The 15,964-nt window shown below is 40.6% G+C and overlaps 1 protein-coding gene across 1 annotated transcript in view; it reads right to left on the bottom strand.

Moving 5' to 3' along the window:
• The window catches only part of cubn (cubilin (intrinsic factor-cobalamin receptor)), a 64,401-nt gene that overhangs the window by 13,535 nt on the left and 34,902 nt on the right, over positions 1–15,964 (bottom strand). Inside the window, exons 30-50 of the mRNA XM_030079340.1 lie at positions 15,654–15,822; positions 14,729–14,910; positions 14,390–14,543; positions 13,642–13,758; positions 13,405–13,518; positions 13,074–13,202; positions 11,772–11,904; positions 10,930–11,135; positions 10,601–10,782; positions 9,896–10,088; positions 9,477–9,674; positions 8,403–8,549; positions 7,185–7,375; positions 5,636–5,804; positions 4,959–5,133; positions 3,958–4,136; positions 2,811–3,020; positions 2,369–2,509; positions 1,887–2,071; positions 1,008–1,179; positions 211–414 (exon numbers count right to left, since the gene is read on the bottom strand). Coding sequence (XP_029935200.1) covers positions 211–414; positions 1,008–1,179; positions 1,887–2,071; positions 2,369–2,509; positions 2,811–3,020; positions 3,958–4,136; positions 4,959–5,133; positions 5,636–5,804; positions 7,185–7,375; positions 8,403–8,549; positions 9,477–9,674; positions 9,896–10,088; positions 10,601–10,782; positions 10,930–11,135; positions 11,772–11,904; positions 13,074–13,202; positions 13,405–13,518; positions 13,642–13,758; positions 14,390–14,543; positions 14,729–14,910; positions 15,654–15,822 — 3,550 coding nt within the window. The remainder of the gene's footprint in view (positions 1–210; positions 415–1,007; positions 1,180–1,886; positions 2,072–2,368; positions 2,510–2,810; positions 3,021–3,957; positions 4,137–4,958; positions 5,134–5,635; positions 5,805–7,184; positions 7,376–8,402; positions 8,550–9,476; positions 9,675–9,895; positions 10,089–10,600; positions 10,783–10,929; positions 11,136–11,771; positions 11,905–13,073; positions 13,203–13,404; positions 13,519–13,641; positions 13,759–14,389; positions 14,544–14,728; positions 14,911–15,653; positions 15,823–15,964) is intronic.

A 15,964-nucleotide genomic window follows, 5' to 3' on the forward strand; every position in this document is an offset into this window, starting at 1 on the left:
TCTGAGCCACACCAATGCCACTTTAGCAAGCTTCTTGTTTTAATTATTTAGGTACACACAAAAAAAGTTTTCAAATTCCAAATCTGTACTGAACCCTACTGCACTCAACTGTAGACAACACATGTACTTCCTGCAGTGCATCCCAGCAGCACTGAATCCACTAGCACTGTTTTGATTCTCTCCATTAGCTGATCTTTTGTTGGGACTTACCCAGGCGTAGCTGGAGGTAGTCTGCCTGGCAGGTCGGGTGGTTCTGCACGTGAAGGTCCTCAATTAGCACCACAATGGAGGAATTGATGTGTCGTGGGTTCTGGATGAGCCACTCACAGTTGAGGTTGTTACTGTAGTTGGACACCAGGTAACCAGGAGATGTGAAGTTCCCGCCTGCTTGGTTGTTCAGGATTCCGCCACATTCTAACCAGAGGGAACATGGTGGTGTTTTTTATACAGCGAGAAGGGGTGTCCAAACTTTTGACTGGTAGTGTATACTGCACAAGCTGTATATTTTCATTTTGATGCCTGACACTACTGTCACATTCTGTCATAGGTGGTATTAAGTATGTCAAGTTCAGATTAAACAGTTTCCAGTGCTCCATTTCATTTAAAACTGGAGGTGGTAAATTGTCAGTGTATAACTTCCATGGCTCTACTGATCCAGCTCACAAAAACCAAAGGAATAATATGTCTTCCTAAGAAGCTTTTTGGCAAATGCAAAATATTGTCCATGTCAGTTATATATGTCAGTGTGAGCTAGCCAGTTAGCAATTTTTGCAACGTTACACTTCAAATTAACACCATGTGTTTTGACAGAATTAAGGCCATGCAATGCAGTAAATCTTCAGTGTTAAGCGCAGGATTATAAACACATTTAAACATGTTAAGATAAATGCTGTGCAGCATTGATCAATACCAAAAACAAGTTTCCAAACTAGAATCGAAGTGGTAAGGGTTGTTTAATTGCATTTGTCTGGAATGGAGCATTAGCTCTGTTCTGGGCAGCATCTAACCTGCAGGCTCAAAGGAGGAGTAGGAAGCCATGAAGCCGCCATTGGAAACGGAAGCGTCACTGCGGAATATGATTGTCATGGTGTTGCCAGAGGAACGGACTTGTGTGCCTGTTGGCACTGTGCCACATAAGCGCTGCAGTCGAGGGGAATCGGGTCTCAACCCATTCAACACCTGGGACAGAGAGGTTGACCGGGTTAGGTATAACTTTCCAACTGCGGTGGCCAATCTGTATCTAACAAAAAATATTTTTTTGCAGGCAAATATTTTACTTACAACTATAATAAGCAACCAAAGCAGTTTTAGTGCATCATGTTTGGAATCAATTATGTTTATCTTATGCTAACAAATAGCACTCATTCACTTTACTAGAGTTTGTATCACAATGTGTGCTTGTAACTGTAGTGGCTTAAGTATGTTTGTGATAAATTCTAAGCAATACTCTGCTATAAAAACTCAACTAGATGCTAGATCTAGGCTGCATTAGCATTACCACAGCAGTATTGGATACTGGCATGAAAGACAAACAGTATAATATGAATGATCAGTGGGCACCATACAATTAACTATAGCCATATTACTCCACCTATTAGGAGAATACACATTTTGCACAGAATGACAACATACTGTAAGTACGGACATGTAAAACATCCTAAGGCTTTCTAAATCCAGAAGTTACTTGTTCATCTCATTGACTAGGTTTACACCTGGTATTAAAATGCATCTTGTATCCAGATTTTATCTGGATAGGTTGAAGACGGATTACATCTACAGGTCATTAAAGCAGGAAAAATTATTTAAATCTTCCCCTGAGGGACAATGTCCCAGACCCCCCTACACAGGTTTGGCCTAAGCCCTCAACTGTCAAACCGAGAACTCACATCAACATAGTCAAACGCGCAGTTAGTACCGGATCCTTCCAGCCGCAAGTCATTGATTGTGAGGGTGACCCGGCGGCCAGGTGCCACCACCACCTCCCAGTGACACACCCGGCTGTGGGGGTACAGGTTTGGATAGTTGGGGGAAGAGATGGTTCCTGAGGGTGCATTCAGTTCTCCTCCACAGGCTGTAGGATGGCAACAACACAACAATTAGTGCCTTGAAGAGTTTCTCATGAGATCATATGACACCGTACTGATACCAGTGATGTTTGGCTTGTATAAGTCATTATAACATACAGCAAAGACTAAAAAAAGAGGGATAGAGCAAATATGTGGGTATTAACTAACGCAATCATCAATTTAAACACTAGAATATGCAGAAAAGTAGAAATGTCTGACTGATGAGTCCGATCATCTGAAATGCTCCTTTTCTCATTTTTTAGTAAAATAACTGGTATAAAACTGAAAGAACACAATCCTACCTTCTACGCTGGCTTCAAATGACAGGCTGAAGCCGGCTGCATTTACGCTGGAGTCACTAACAAACTTGACATAGGCAAAGCTATCGGCTGTGTCCATGGCACCAGGGAGGCTACCACCACAGTGTCGGCCCAGCAGACGCCCTACATGCAACACAACCAGTACAACACAGGAATATTCGGTAATGCTGGGACTGATTTATGGCTTAGTAGTATATTTGTCTCATTGTCTGGCCTGTTGATTAATGCAAGTAAAATGCTAAATCAAGCCTCCACACACATGTAATACAAATGCAAGTGCACTTCATTTTTTTTTATCTATATTATCTATGTATATTATATGTTATCTATTATTTTACACTGATGACAGCTATAACAAAATATTAATCGTGAAAAAGTCAGCTTTATAAATATGCAACGGTAAGTTGAGTCTTATTCAGCCCACCTGAGGCATTATACTCTCTGATCTCCACGTAGTCAGCACTGCATCCTGAGGAGCTTTGCAGGTTGAACGCCCCGTAGGTGAGGGTGAGGTAGTGTCCTGTGGGCCCTTCAAGGTACCACTCACACATGGAGTTGTCAGGGTAATTGGCCCCTGGGAAGCCAGGGCTCTTGATTGTTCCACTCTGACCAATATAGGTACCTCCACATGTGGCTGGAGGGAGTGGGAGAGAGAGAAGTAGACTGGAGGTCACTGGTGGCTGGTGGCTTTATGAATTCAAGATCAAGTAATAACAACATGTTGTGAATTGTGAGGATTTGAACCTGAGTGTCCTCGTGTGTTAAACACTGTCCAAACTCAACTAAAATCTGTCATTAACCACAAAGACTCCTCCAGTCAGCATATGCATCAAACATACCTTTAATTTCAACAGAGCTACAATGATTAGTCAAATAATCCAGTATTTGCCAACTATTAAATCAATCACCAACTATTTTGATAATCCATTAACTGTTTTGAACGCTTTATAAAAACAAAATTTTCTGATTCCAGCTTCTTAAATGTGAATATTTTCTGGTGTCTTTAGACCTCTATGACAGTAAAGTAAATACAGTATCTTTGGATTGTGGACTGTTGGTAGGGACAAAACAAGACATTTGAGGACATCACCTTGGTGGACGGGAAATTGTGATCAACATTCTTCACCATTTTCTGACATTTTACAGACCAAACAACTAATCGATTAATCGAGAAAATAATCGAAAAATTGATCAATAATGAAAATAATCATTAGCTGCGGCTCTAAAGATATTTTAACTACTTGAATGCTACAAATCATCGTAGCTTAGCCAAACTTAAGTGGTGAGTGGTGTTTTAGCTTTAACTTTGGGCTATCCAGATTTAACTTTTTAACTTTGACTGATAGACACCAGCTGAAAGGCAGTGATGACTTTCTATTGCTTTGATCCTCGCTAGAAGCCTCACACAGAAGGTTAGGCATTTTAACAAATGGATGAAGAAAAAGCACCACACTGAACAAGTGCTTAGCATAAAAAAAATAAAATGTAGAGTAGACTTATTGATTACCACTTTTAACCCTAAGTGTAAATTTTTGTTTCAGTTTGAGAATGTGAGATGTTGTCTGTCCTACCTATGGAGTATCTGGCCTTGAAGCCTTTGTGTGTGACACTGGAGTCAGTTCGAAACCTGAGGTACATGGAGGAGCCCGTGGAATGCTGGGTGGATGGCCGCGTGTTGCCACAGAGCTTGGCGATGGAGTCGGCATTGGATGATGATCCATCACGCAGCTCCAGGTAGTCGTACAAACAGCTGAGAGGGAAATGTGGGGTTAAAGAAAGACACCGGATAGTCTGACAGTAAACTACTGGCATTTTTATGCCACCAAGGCAGTGCATGTGGAATCACATCGGCCAAAAATTCCTATCAGCAGCTTTACTTCTAAAGAAAATCAAAAGATTGTACACAATCTTATGTTTATTGATGTGCAACTGAGAGTATTCTCACTTGCTCTTTTACAGTATGCTTTGGTAATCTTAATGACCAAAAGCCTAAATTCTGAAATAGAATTGTGCACTTTGTGCCTAATTTTGTTTAAGCTTTTTCACACTTTCTTATCAGTCCACATGCACCTCAACTAAGTTTCAGGTGATCCTCGGCCCTCTCTCATTTTAGCTGTTTGCCTGCTCTAACTTGACTTGCTTATCATCTGTATAAACCTTTTGATACTGTCCTTATTGTCTGTATTACATGCCTTGAGCTCTTGCACCTTCAATTCCAATGTGATTCAACTGAAAAGAAATTGACTTTCAAATTTCTAATTTTTTGTTCTATTTATATACATGAGGGGGGCAAAATAGTGTAAACAGCTCTCAGTAAAATGCAGTCCAGTCCAACAGCAGCACTAACTATGAGGTCAATGTCAAACATAGAAGTGAATGAACACCTCTGTTACTGTGACAACAAGAAAAGCTGAGTATTATAGGCAGCAGGAGAGGAAACTTTATGGCACAACAGTTGGATTGTATTGTAATGGACTGTACAGGTGGAGCTGATAAAGTGACCACTGAGTGTATATAAAAACATGAATGAAAATTATGAAACAACCGTCCACAGATGAAGAGTCTACTGTACCTGGATGAGGGCTCGATGTAGAATTCGTCCTCAAAGTCAATCTGGATCGCCTCTCCATTGGGCGCAGTGATGACCCAGATGCAGTCAACATTCTGGGGGTAGTTCTGGGGGTAGTTGGGTGACGTGACGTACCCCGTAGGGTCATAATCAGTCAGCTCAATGAAGCCTCCACATGCTGCAAAAACAGTGGAGCAGGGACTTGAGTCTGCACTGTTACAAAATAGTAACTACTATGACTCATTGCAAGGACCATTATTTATAATAACAATAATAATAATAATAATAATAATGATAATAACACTTTATTTGTGTAGCACCTTTCATAAAAGAATTGCAGCTCAAAGTGCTTCACAATAAAAAAAGAACATTTAAATAAAACATTGAAAATTAAAAAATATGAATGAACTGGAAAACATGGAAAGTGAATTGTTTTAATATAGAAGCTTGGGTTAAGGATTTTCTGGATCTTGTAGCAGTGGGTGCAGTGTGGGCAAATATCACCTCAAATCAAATCCAGATTATTTTTAATATCATCATAATTACTGTTTTTGTAACTGTTACAATTGTGGTATTGTTGTGGGTTACTTATTACCGCTTTAACCCACACATGACACAGCTGTACAAATATCAGCTGAGTCATGTGGTGAATTCCAGGGTGACAAAAGCGTTGGCTTTACCCTGGCTGTGGGCCTCGAAGGTCAGCTTGAAGCCATTGGCCTCGTTGGAGCCATCAGATACAAAACGGACGAAGAGGTGGTTGTCACTGGTCTGGAGGAGGGAGGGGACACTGGTACCACAGAAACGGCCCCCAAGTGACGGAGATGAACCATCTGGACCATTCCTCAGCTACGGATGGGAGAGGAAATGAGAGGGAAGGATATGGAAGGTTGGAAAAAGGGAGTGATGAGTCATGGGGAAATGGCCAGAAGGGGTAATTATGAAAGGAGGAAGGAGAAGAAATTGTACACACAATTGTTTATTACACAGCTCCTTCTTAGAAAATGATTTTTTAACATTCAACTTAATACTTAAAAAAGTATTTTGAACGGAGAATATTCCACTACTCCAACAACAGAAATGAGGAAAGGATCTGGAACATCTTTTTGTTGACAAATTTGTAAATAATAGAACCTTGTGGATTCCAACATGGCTAATCAATATCTAATCAAAATCTAATCAACTCTTTCATAGGTCTTCTCAGTTCCCAAAAGTCATGGCTGGCCCTGGAACCAGAATTCGACTGTCTGGATCCAAATGGTGCTTTGCATGAGAATGTTTGAGTCTTCAAAAATAAATGTGTTAATATCTTTTGGATCCTCGCTTTGTGGTCCATAAAAATTTAGAAAGTCAAAATTTTCAGAGAGAAGGTAACTTTGAATGGTAAAAAAAAAATCTGGCTTATGAAACAGAATCATCACTCCTCAAGAAATAGAAGAACAGGAGGCTGAGAATATTTTCCCCAGCCATCTGCCTTTTACCTTCAGTATTTCTCCATCTAATAAGTGTTTTCTATAGAAATACAACCTTGGCTTTCAAGAATTTCACCTTGCTCACAACCTGTTGTGACTTCACTGTTTTACATAGTCCTCTACAAATTGGAAATGTAATTAAGGTTAATATTTGACATTATTCATAATATCTGTCCCACATTTTGGCCTTCCTCCTGTGATTTTTACAAATTTTGTTATGAAAGGAAACATTAAGACACTGTTTATGTCTGGGTGAAATAAATAAGCAAAGAGCTACATAATTAATAGCACAAAATGTGAGAGAGAATAATAATATAACATTATTGCATGAAAAGCAGCAGTAGAGTGGCTAAACAGACACCTTATCCAGGTAAACTGACATGTCATTAAAAAGAATTTGAACTGAGGGACTGAGATGATGATTGAGTAACTCTGAAAAGCATGCAAATGAGAAGACCAATCAGGTTATAATGCCTAAAAGGTTTCCTGACTGAAGCTGCTTTGCTCATTTTTGACTAAAAAAAAATGTTGCCATCATATTTCTTGTTGGAAAAAATTGCATTGAAAAGTAAGAGGGCTGGAAACTGATTGGACTATCCTTATCTAATGGAAAATGTTTAAATCTTAATTTAATGCTTGATGGTAATTTGTAGAACAGAACAAAATCATTCTGTTGCCATACGGCGGTTATTTGGACCTTTCATTTTCAGGAAACACATCTCATAATCTGTCTGTGAAATCGGTGTTTTTGTCTCACCTCTACGTAATCTCCTGAGCTGCATCCAGTCCCGAAACCCTGAACTTGAAAAGGGCTCTGGAAGTTGACAGAAACCCGGAAGCCAGGTGTAACCATCACATGCCAGCTGCAATCCAGACCAGGGGGGTAGTTCTGGGGGTAGCGAGGGCTGCTAATGATGCCCCTGTCTGCATGTAGCAGGCCACCACAACCTGCAAGGACAGGAGAGTATAAAAGATGGAACTTTTGTTGAGTCAAGTTTTGTCCAGGCTGAGCATAACATTAATGACTGCCCTCTTTCCCCATTCACAAGGATGGCCAGTCTGCCACAGACAGATGCAGTCAAAAATTATTTATTTAGATTTAAAAACTATGAATCAGGGTGGATAGTGCCCCGTTTTCCCATTTAATCCTATCATATCACGTTTATCCTGGGCCCCGGTGCCATTTTTTTCAAAGCTTATCCTCCAGGATAAAAGGGGATCCAACATTTAACTGGGATTAAAGGTTATTATCATGATGTAAAGTGCAAAATGATCCTAGATCATGTAGATCATATTTAGTGTTTCTAGTATTCTCCATCTGATAAGGGCTGATCTAGGGTTTAGAAAGAAATGCAAAAGTATTTTGTAATCTAATTATTTCTTAGAGAGAGCAATGCAGTTGCAATTAGCAGAAAGTAAAAGGTAGCTTTACTAGATTTCTAAAGTAACTTACCCAACACTGTAGGTGAATATCAGCATTGTATTATCCAAATAAAGCAATTTGTACTCAGTAATACTTATTTGTTTGCTCACTCCTTAAGTTGTTTTACTAACGACTTGCAGAACACAAGGAGTTTCCCACCAAATACCACAGTTTGGAGCTGGTTGTGACTTAAAAGAGATATAATGATCAATTTGCTGTCAGTGTGGAGGCTTAACTGAAACAACTGCATGGACTTTTCCATGCCAGTCTGCATTTGGTCCATTTAAGGTCAGGTGTAGAATCAAATCTGCAGTTTAAATGGACTTTGTTGTTTGGTGATGCTCTAGCAAATACCAGTGAATTTCAACTATAATCTAGTCAGGACCAAAAGTCAGCAGCATGGTAGAAGATATATTAATCAGTGAAATAACCTGTGCTGTTTAGATGACCCTGTTATGCCTGAATTTTATTGATTAACTCAGATGGGTTTTGTAAATTATGTTTTAGAATACTGATGTTAACAAAGACTGAATGTTTCTTAATGTCTCTGACCTCTGGAGTAAGAGGCATTAAAGCCTCTACCGCTGACACTGCTGTCTGAGGAGAAGTGGATGAACATGGTGTCTCCTGTAGAGTGGAGAGGACCAGGAAGCTCTCGCCCACACACAGTGGCCAGCAGTGGAGATAGACTGGTTGCACCTGGACAGACAGACAAACAGCGATATACACATACATGCAAAGTAAACCATGTGCTGTTACCGAATGAGTGACTCCATTCAGGCTGACAGTCACATGAAATCATGCTCTTAAATTACATTCTTTACTTGGTAATACTGACTCCACAGTATCAACGTATTGGTGCACCTCTGCATCATGCACATGTACATATAATTTGGCCGTAGCCGTAATTTCAGCTCAAGAGAAAATGAAGTCTTGTTGTATCTGGGGGTTTCAAGTAACAGAAGGGTTCTGATATTTTAGATATTCATTTCAGAAGAACAAACTCACTCCTTAAAATAAAAACCTTAAGCTATCAGTTATCCTGATTTGTGCTAGATAGCGATGTTGTGTATGGCTTAACTTATCAGGGATGCTAGGTAGGCAATACAGAAACATAAAATTATCATAAACCATCTTTTTTCAGCTGTATATCTTTGAACATTACAATTGCGGCTAAATAACAACCTCTCAAGCCTCTGCAATTCAAATGATCAAGTCTATAACTGCTGTTATGTGATGCAATGTTATGCATTATATGTTTTAAAACTCCAACTGAGCTTTTTTCAAAAACAATTTTGTTGAGCTTGTTGTGGAAGTTAAAGTGAAAGTTCATTCTAAAACAGCGTTTTACCCCCCCAAAATTAGGGCTAAATACACACTGTAGGTGATTGAAATTGTGTGTTAACAGCAACATATTGTGTTACTAATGCTGCGTTGCAGTACCATTAATACAGCTCTACCTGCCTCAGACAAAACCAGAAACATCTGTATGTTCCTGTCAAACAGCTTCCATTTGCCCCCACTATTCCTCTCTCTGGTTCTTAGCTCTGATGGGCTGGCATTTTTGGTATTTTTCAAGAGTATTTCTGAAACGATATCTGAGTCAATTGATCCTGTACGATTTACCGTCTCTGATGACAAGGCTGTCAAAGTAGCAGGAAGGGTAGTCCTCCATGTCCAGAAACAGCAGATTGAACTCGACAGTCGAATCAGGAGAACGGATCAACCAGGTGCATTCCAAGTTGGGTGCATAGTTATCAGGCCAGCCGGGAGAGAAGAGGATGCCTGGATTGTCCCCTGGCATCAGGATGCCACCACATGCACCTGAAACACACACAAATAGAGAAATTTAGAAAGTAAGTTCATTCACAAAGCACACATAAAATGGAGAAAAAGTGGAATGGAATGGAATGGAAAAAAGTGAGTCCTAGAGTGACCAATTTCTTGTGCAGTACTGTATGCAAAAAACATCTAACCAGCCATCAGATACAAACAGGTGCACTACTACAATTGCTACTACTAAAAAAAGTCAAGTTGTGTCTGACCTGGCGCGATGGTAGGCGGTGGACCAGAGTCCTGGATGGCCATCCAGTCCAGTAGGAATCCTCGTCCTCCCACTACTGAGTCAGACTCAAACTGCAAAGTAACAGTGCTGCCTGTGCTTTGGAGCGGGTGTGGTGGGGTCAGGCCACAGAACGTCCCCAAGGGGTAAGCATGAATGCTAGGACCATCAAATATCTAGAGCAGGACACAGAAAATACTTATGCAATGAACTGGGATGGTTCTGCTTGGAATGGTTTGACCACTTTTGAAAACAGGTTGATGATTTTCAGATATCAGATCGCTGGCGTTGAGTATCTTTAACGCTGACCATCTCCATGGCAAACAATCCAGATATAATTAATAGATTTTGCCCTATTAAGGATTTTACATTACACTTTTGTGGAAATGCTTGGTTCAGTATCAGGCAGTATACCATCATTCAATCACTGTCACTGGCAGACCACCATGTTGGCACAAAGAAACTGAGCAAGGATTTAATTCTATTGCATCTGATTGGTGGAGTTGACTGCAAAGTAATGTCACTTTAATCCCGACTGATGGAGCCACATGCGAGATCTTGAATGTTAAGATGAAAAAGTCCTACTTGATCAGTTAACTTTTTAAACCGAATTGATGGACATAGCTAATTACAATGTACCTTCCAGTGGCCAACATTTAAACACGCTAAAACATACGTGTAGGCCTACCTTCAGATGGTCATAGTTGCAGTTATACAGGTCCTCAATGTCCATGTCCAGGAAGCGGATTTGGACGTAGCTGTTTCCGTCCACGGTGATGGTCCATTGGTAGTAAGCATTGTTGGGGTAGGTCCTGGGGTACAGCGGAGATGCTATCTGGCCAGACTCCCCAGTTATGTCATTACCGTACACTAAGAAAGGGACAGAGCACAGCATAAACCAACTCAAGGCACAACACAGTGTGAGACATCCACAATTAAGTAAGAAATTTCTCTGACATGACTATGGTGCAGTTTGACTGATTATGTAAATGTGTGAGCATACATCCATGTACTTACAGTGTGAGAACGTGGCCCTGAAGCCGGCTCCACTGATAGACAAGTCAGATCGGAACTTAATCCAGAGGATGTGACCAATCACAGAGGTGTAGTTAGAGGGCAGGGAACTTCCACAGAAGCGACCAACTAGAGGGCCGGTAGAGTTTCCCTCTCTGAGCTCTAGAAAGTCGTGATTGCAGCCTGAACCTCCCTCCAGCTGGAATGTGCTGAAAAAACACACCAGTTTTTCAAAATATATCCTGCATAAATCTGAAATTTGGATAGACTGAAGCTTCTGATCCAGATCAAATTCTGTATTTGGGTTTTTTGGGTGCAAGTGTGAACACAGCAGATTATGCAAATAATCTGCTGTATGCAAACAAGTCCTGACACCCGTTTTTTGCAGAAATTAAATGTCTCTTTTACATTTAATTTCCTATTTGACCTGGAAGAAGGAAATTGATAGAACTTTCACAAATAATTTCATTTGCACATAATAGAAAGGGTATAGGGACATGTTTTTTATATTCCCATAATCTGCTTTAATGATGTGTGTTAATGTGGTAAAAGTTACTTTGGGACCTGTTTTGCCATGCTGTGGAAGTGAATAGAGAGATAGAAATACAGTATTGTGGATTAGCAGCCCAGGGGAGCAAGGAACAACGATTGAGGATATTTCACCACCATGTGAACCAATATCAAATACAGATGACTAAACAATCCAACATTCAATTTTGATGTAATATGTCCATACGTTTTAGGTGAAGAGTAAACCCTCAGGCTCTTGGGTTGTGATAACGAGTGGCAAAAAATAGCAGACAGAGAACCTGATCTTTGCAAGTTATTAGCAAACATTAACTGACATGAAGGAGAGCTGAAGGCGATTCCCTGGTGAGCTTCTGATGGTCCAGACACACTCCACATTTGGAGGATAGGCATCTGGGTAGTTGGGACTGTTGAAGGCACCAGACTCCATCACCAGGTCCCCTCCGCAACCTGAATGAGAGATGAGCAGAATTAGTTTTGAATTTTTTTTTCTGTATCTGTAGGTCTGGATACAAAATGTCACTAAAAGTGACGTTTTGATCTTACCTGAAAGATAAAAGTCCTTCAATTATTATTCCTACTCTGACACTTGAATATAAAATATGTTTTTTGTTTTTCTTTTGACATAAAAAATATTTTAACTTAAAGACAGATCCAGATGTCTCTTAATTGGGTTAAAAGTAAGCAGCATGGGTCCTACAAAGGCTGCTGTACAGAGACGGAGGCGAGTCAGAGTTTGATAGAGGTGTTGTTACCTCCTGAGAAGGCAACAATGTATTGTATGACAATGTGCATTGATGAAATGTTACCATTTACATAGGTAAGGCATATTATTTACTACTTCATGTAGGCTATGCAATGTTGCATGTCATTGCAAATTTCATCACTAATTTGTGTTAACTGTGTTAATTACAAACCATTGTAGATATGCAAGCACTAATCAATGAAGTCATAATGTAACAATCTATTTGCCCTACTGGGAAGAGGGGCCTTATACATTACCTGCATTCCTCAAAATTTATTTGGTGACATCGTTCATGCTGGCTATGATGAAACCTGGCAATTTAGGTGACCGCATGACCTTCCCTCCAGTGCCACCAGCAGGACTAGCGGGGCACTGGAGTTTGAAATAGCGCATTTGTTATTTATAGTTTTATGTGACTTGAAACTAGAAATACAAATGCAAAGGTGAGTGTTTTCTCTCTTTTTTGCACAGGTTTAGCCTGTCATGTCAAACAGAAAATATAGGAATGACTGTTAACAATGAACTAAGTTATGAATGTGGCAGATAAACCCTGACCTGCTATGGCTGACTGGCCTTTCCTCTCTGAGTTTCCTGTCGTTCATTGGCAGTAACTTCAACTGTGTTAAACTTGAGAGTTGCTTCTGAGAATTACTCCTACACTTTGCTGTAAGAAAGAGTGTGTTGCTTGATAAATACCTCTTACTCTTCACTTTCAGCAAAGAATTATTATTTTTATTTTATTTTGTAGTATTTTTTAGTGTTATTCTCAGAACCTAAATATGTGCACTGGTCCATATCAGTGCATATATGATTTTTAATTTGTAGTGATCGGTTATTACAGTAACTAGCTGCCATTGCTTGTGTGATGTCTTACTGGAGGTCGAAGCAGAGTAGGAGGCCAGGAAGCCTTTTCTGGAGACAGAGACGTCCGAGACAAAGTTGACCACCAGGGCGCTGCTGAAGGATGTCACTGGGTGAGGGATCTGAGTGCCACAGTAGCGACCTTAAAAAGAAAATGCTGATCAAGAAAATCTGACTATATTCATTACAATCGCTGTGCTAACTGATTGATTAATCATCTTATATGTTTTTTTGTTTTATTATATCCAAAGTCAGAAAATCGGCTTGTCACAGCACATATGTGGGCTCACAAATACATATAGACACACACACACACACACACACACACACACACACACAGGTACCTATAGAAGGGGCCTGGTAGTTGTCTCCATCCAGGACCTCTACAGCATCGTGGGAACAGTTAGAGTTGACCATCTCCAAGTCAAAATCAGTGAAGGACAAGGTCACATGGTTGACTGGCCACAGTGCAAAAAAAGAGGTTGAAGGTTAAAAGAATAAAACATCATGGTTAAAATACCACATACATAAAAAGCATGCCTCCAAGTTGTAGGGCTTCAAAGTTGTTTTCGCAAACTCACAAGGCTCTTGTGCTCTGATTATCCAGCTGCAGTTCTGATTGGGTGGGTAGGCAGCCGGGTACCGTGGTGATGAAAGGGTCCCGCCAACATCATCTGTTATGATGGTGGCGCCACAAGCTGTAATCAAATGAATAAATAAATGAATAAATAAAACTAGGGGTGGAAGCAGTTGTGAACAGGGCAAGCCTGTCCGTCTAACCGTCCTGCATCTTTTGTCTTCTCACTACTGGTGCAATGTCTTCCACTGGACCTGTGAGCTTCCAAGTCTCTTTGCTATGAGATCCAGCAATTGGAAATATAAAGACAATGGCAAAAATCTACAGTAGTGCCATCATGAGGACAATTTGCCCCCTAGGGTAGCCCACGTCTGCTGACAATTAGCAAAAAGGAAGAACAATAGTCAACATGTTTTTACATGTAAATAGAGCACTGTCCCATAGGCTAGTCAGTGTAATTTTGAAAATGATAGAGTACAGTAGTGAGACGTGTCATTCAAAATCTGATCAGTGCTGTATGAAGTGTGTCACATGATGGAAGATGAATGAATGAACAAATAAAGTAGCACCTCTTTTTGAGCCAATCAGTTTCATTTTAAAAATGGTGGAACACACAGGGTGAGAGGCATCGACTCTCCCATGATTCGTCAAGATTTTTGGTTTGATGATTCATTCGTTATGTTGGCTGATCTGACAATATCATATTATATTTAGTGTTTAACAAAAAGATGGAGATGTGAAAGCAGACTCACCCTCAGAGAAGCGAGCACTGAAGCCACGGTGATTTTGACTGGAGTCAGACCGGAAGCGAACGTAGATTGTGTTCTGAGTGGAGGTGAAGGCAGGACGACTGGTACCACAGACACGACCCAGCAGAGGAGACGACATTGTGGGACCATCGTAGATCTACAAAGAGACAAACACGTAGCTGTGAAGACAAAGAACTATTGACTTAAATATGACTCAAGCTTGACTTTAAAGACAGGGATCCTAAAACCAAGACTATACACCATTTAGAGGGCCTGTGCCTGTTAAGGGCAGTTTTATTATAGTTTTCTAATTTATTAAACCCTCCAAAATCAGACACTTACAGCCACATAGTCCCACATGCAGGTGCTATAATACTCGATCTCCAGGTCAGTGAAGTTGAGGAAGACACGGTGGTTGGGACTCACAGTGATGACCCAGGAACAGTCGACATTGTGGGGATAGTTATTTGGGTACAAGGGGGAATGGATCTCCCCTGATGGAGCTGTGACTGGGCCTCCACAGCCTTGAGAGGAGATGAAGATTGATCAAGAGTAACAGTGCACTGGTGTTGTTAGAAAACAGTCTATCTTGTCCTGGTTTTGTGTCTGGCTAGCAGGCAAGGTGGTTTGGTGATAAGACTAATTAGTTTTTTTTCCTCCTCAAAGCTGGATGGTACTTGAGCTATTTAATAGTAGGGGAAACACTCATGGTGATGTCTTTGTTTGTATGATCACTGTTTGGTTTCTATAGGCCTACAGTACTACAGTACAAGTCAGCACAGTTTATCCCCATTGTTTCTCATGTCCGTACCTCCAGCCAGCTTTTTGCCTCCAAATACATGTGCATCTGGAGACAAAAAGCTTCTTATGTGACATCATCTGAAAAAGGGTCTATCATGAGTTTTGCTTACATGGATTATGCATAGACTGCCAGGAAAAGTAGTGCTAAATGTTAAAATATGAGATACTCCTGGAAAACAAAAAATGGAAAACTGGCTTCTTCGTGGCCAGACTTAAGTTTCTAGGGGTGTCTATACTGTATCAGCAAAGTGCTTCCTTCAAGGTTTGAACTAGCTTGTGTATTAGCTGATTAAAGTTTGAGCTAACAGTAACAAAATATTTAGCAGACTGGGAACACTGATATGAATGTATTACTTAGACACAGACCTGGACTCACTTACCAAGGACTTGAGACTGGTGTAGTGGTACAGGTGTATTTTGTATGTGTGTGTGTGTGTGTGTGTGTGTGTGTGTGTGTGTCCCCGACCTCCTTGGGCTTCAGTCCAGCTTGCGTTGAACCCACGACCACTGACATAGGCATCAGACTTGAAGCGTACAGTGAGCATGTTGCCAGTGCTAGAGACTTGCATGGGGTTGGGGGTGGTGGTGCAGAGCCGGGCCAGCCTAGGAGCTGAAAGGTCAGGGCCTCCAAACACCTGAGGGAAGGTCAAAAGTCATGGTGTTAAAGGCTCATTCCACTACTGCTTGGTTACCTTAATCATCATATAAAAACCATTACATCTCAAAAAAGTATTTAGGTGCAAAGTGTGTTCTTAAAATGCAATCATTACAGGGAGA

The sequence above is a fragment of the Myripristis murdjan genome, chromosome 20 (genome assembly GCF_902150065.1).
Source record: "Myripristis murdjan chromosome 20, fMyrMur1.1, whole genome shotgun sequence".
NCBI classification, from domain to species: Eukaryota; Metazoa; Chordata; class Actinopteri; order Holocentriformes; family Holocentridae; genus Myripristis; species Myripristis murdjan.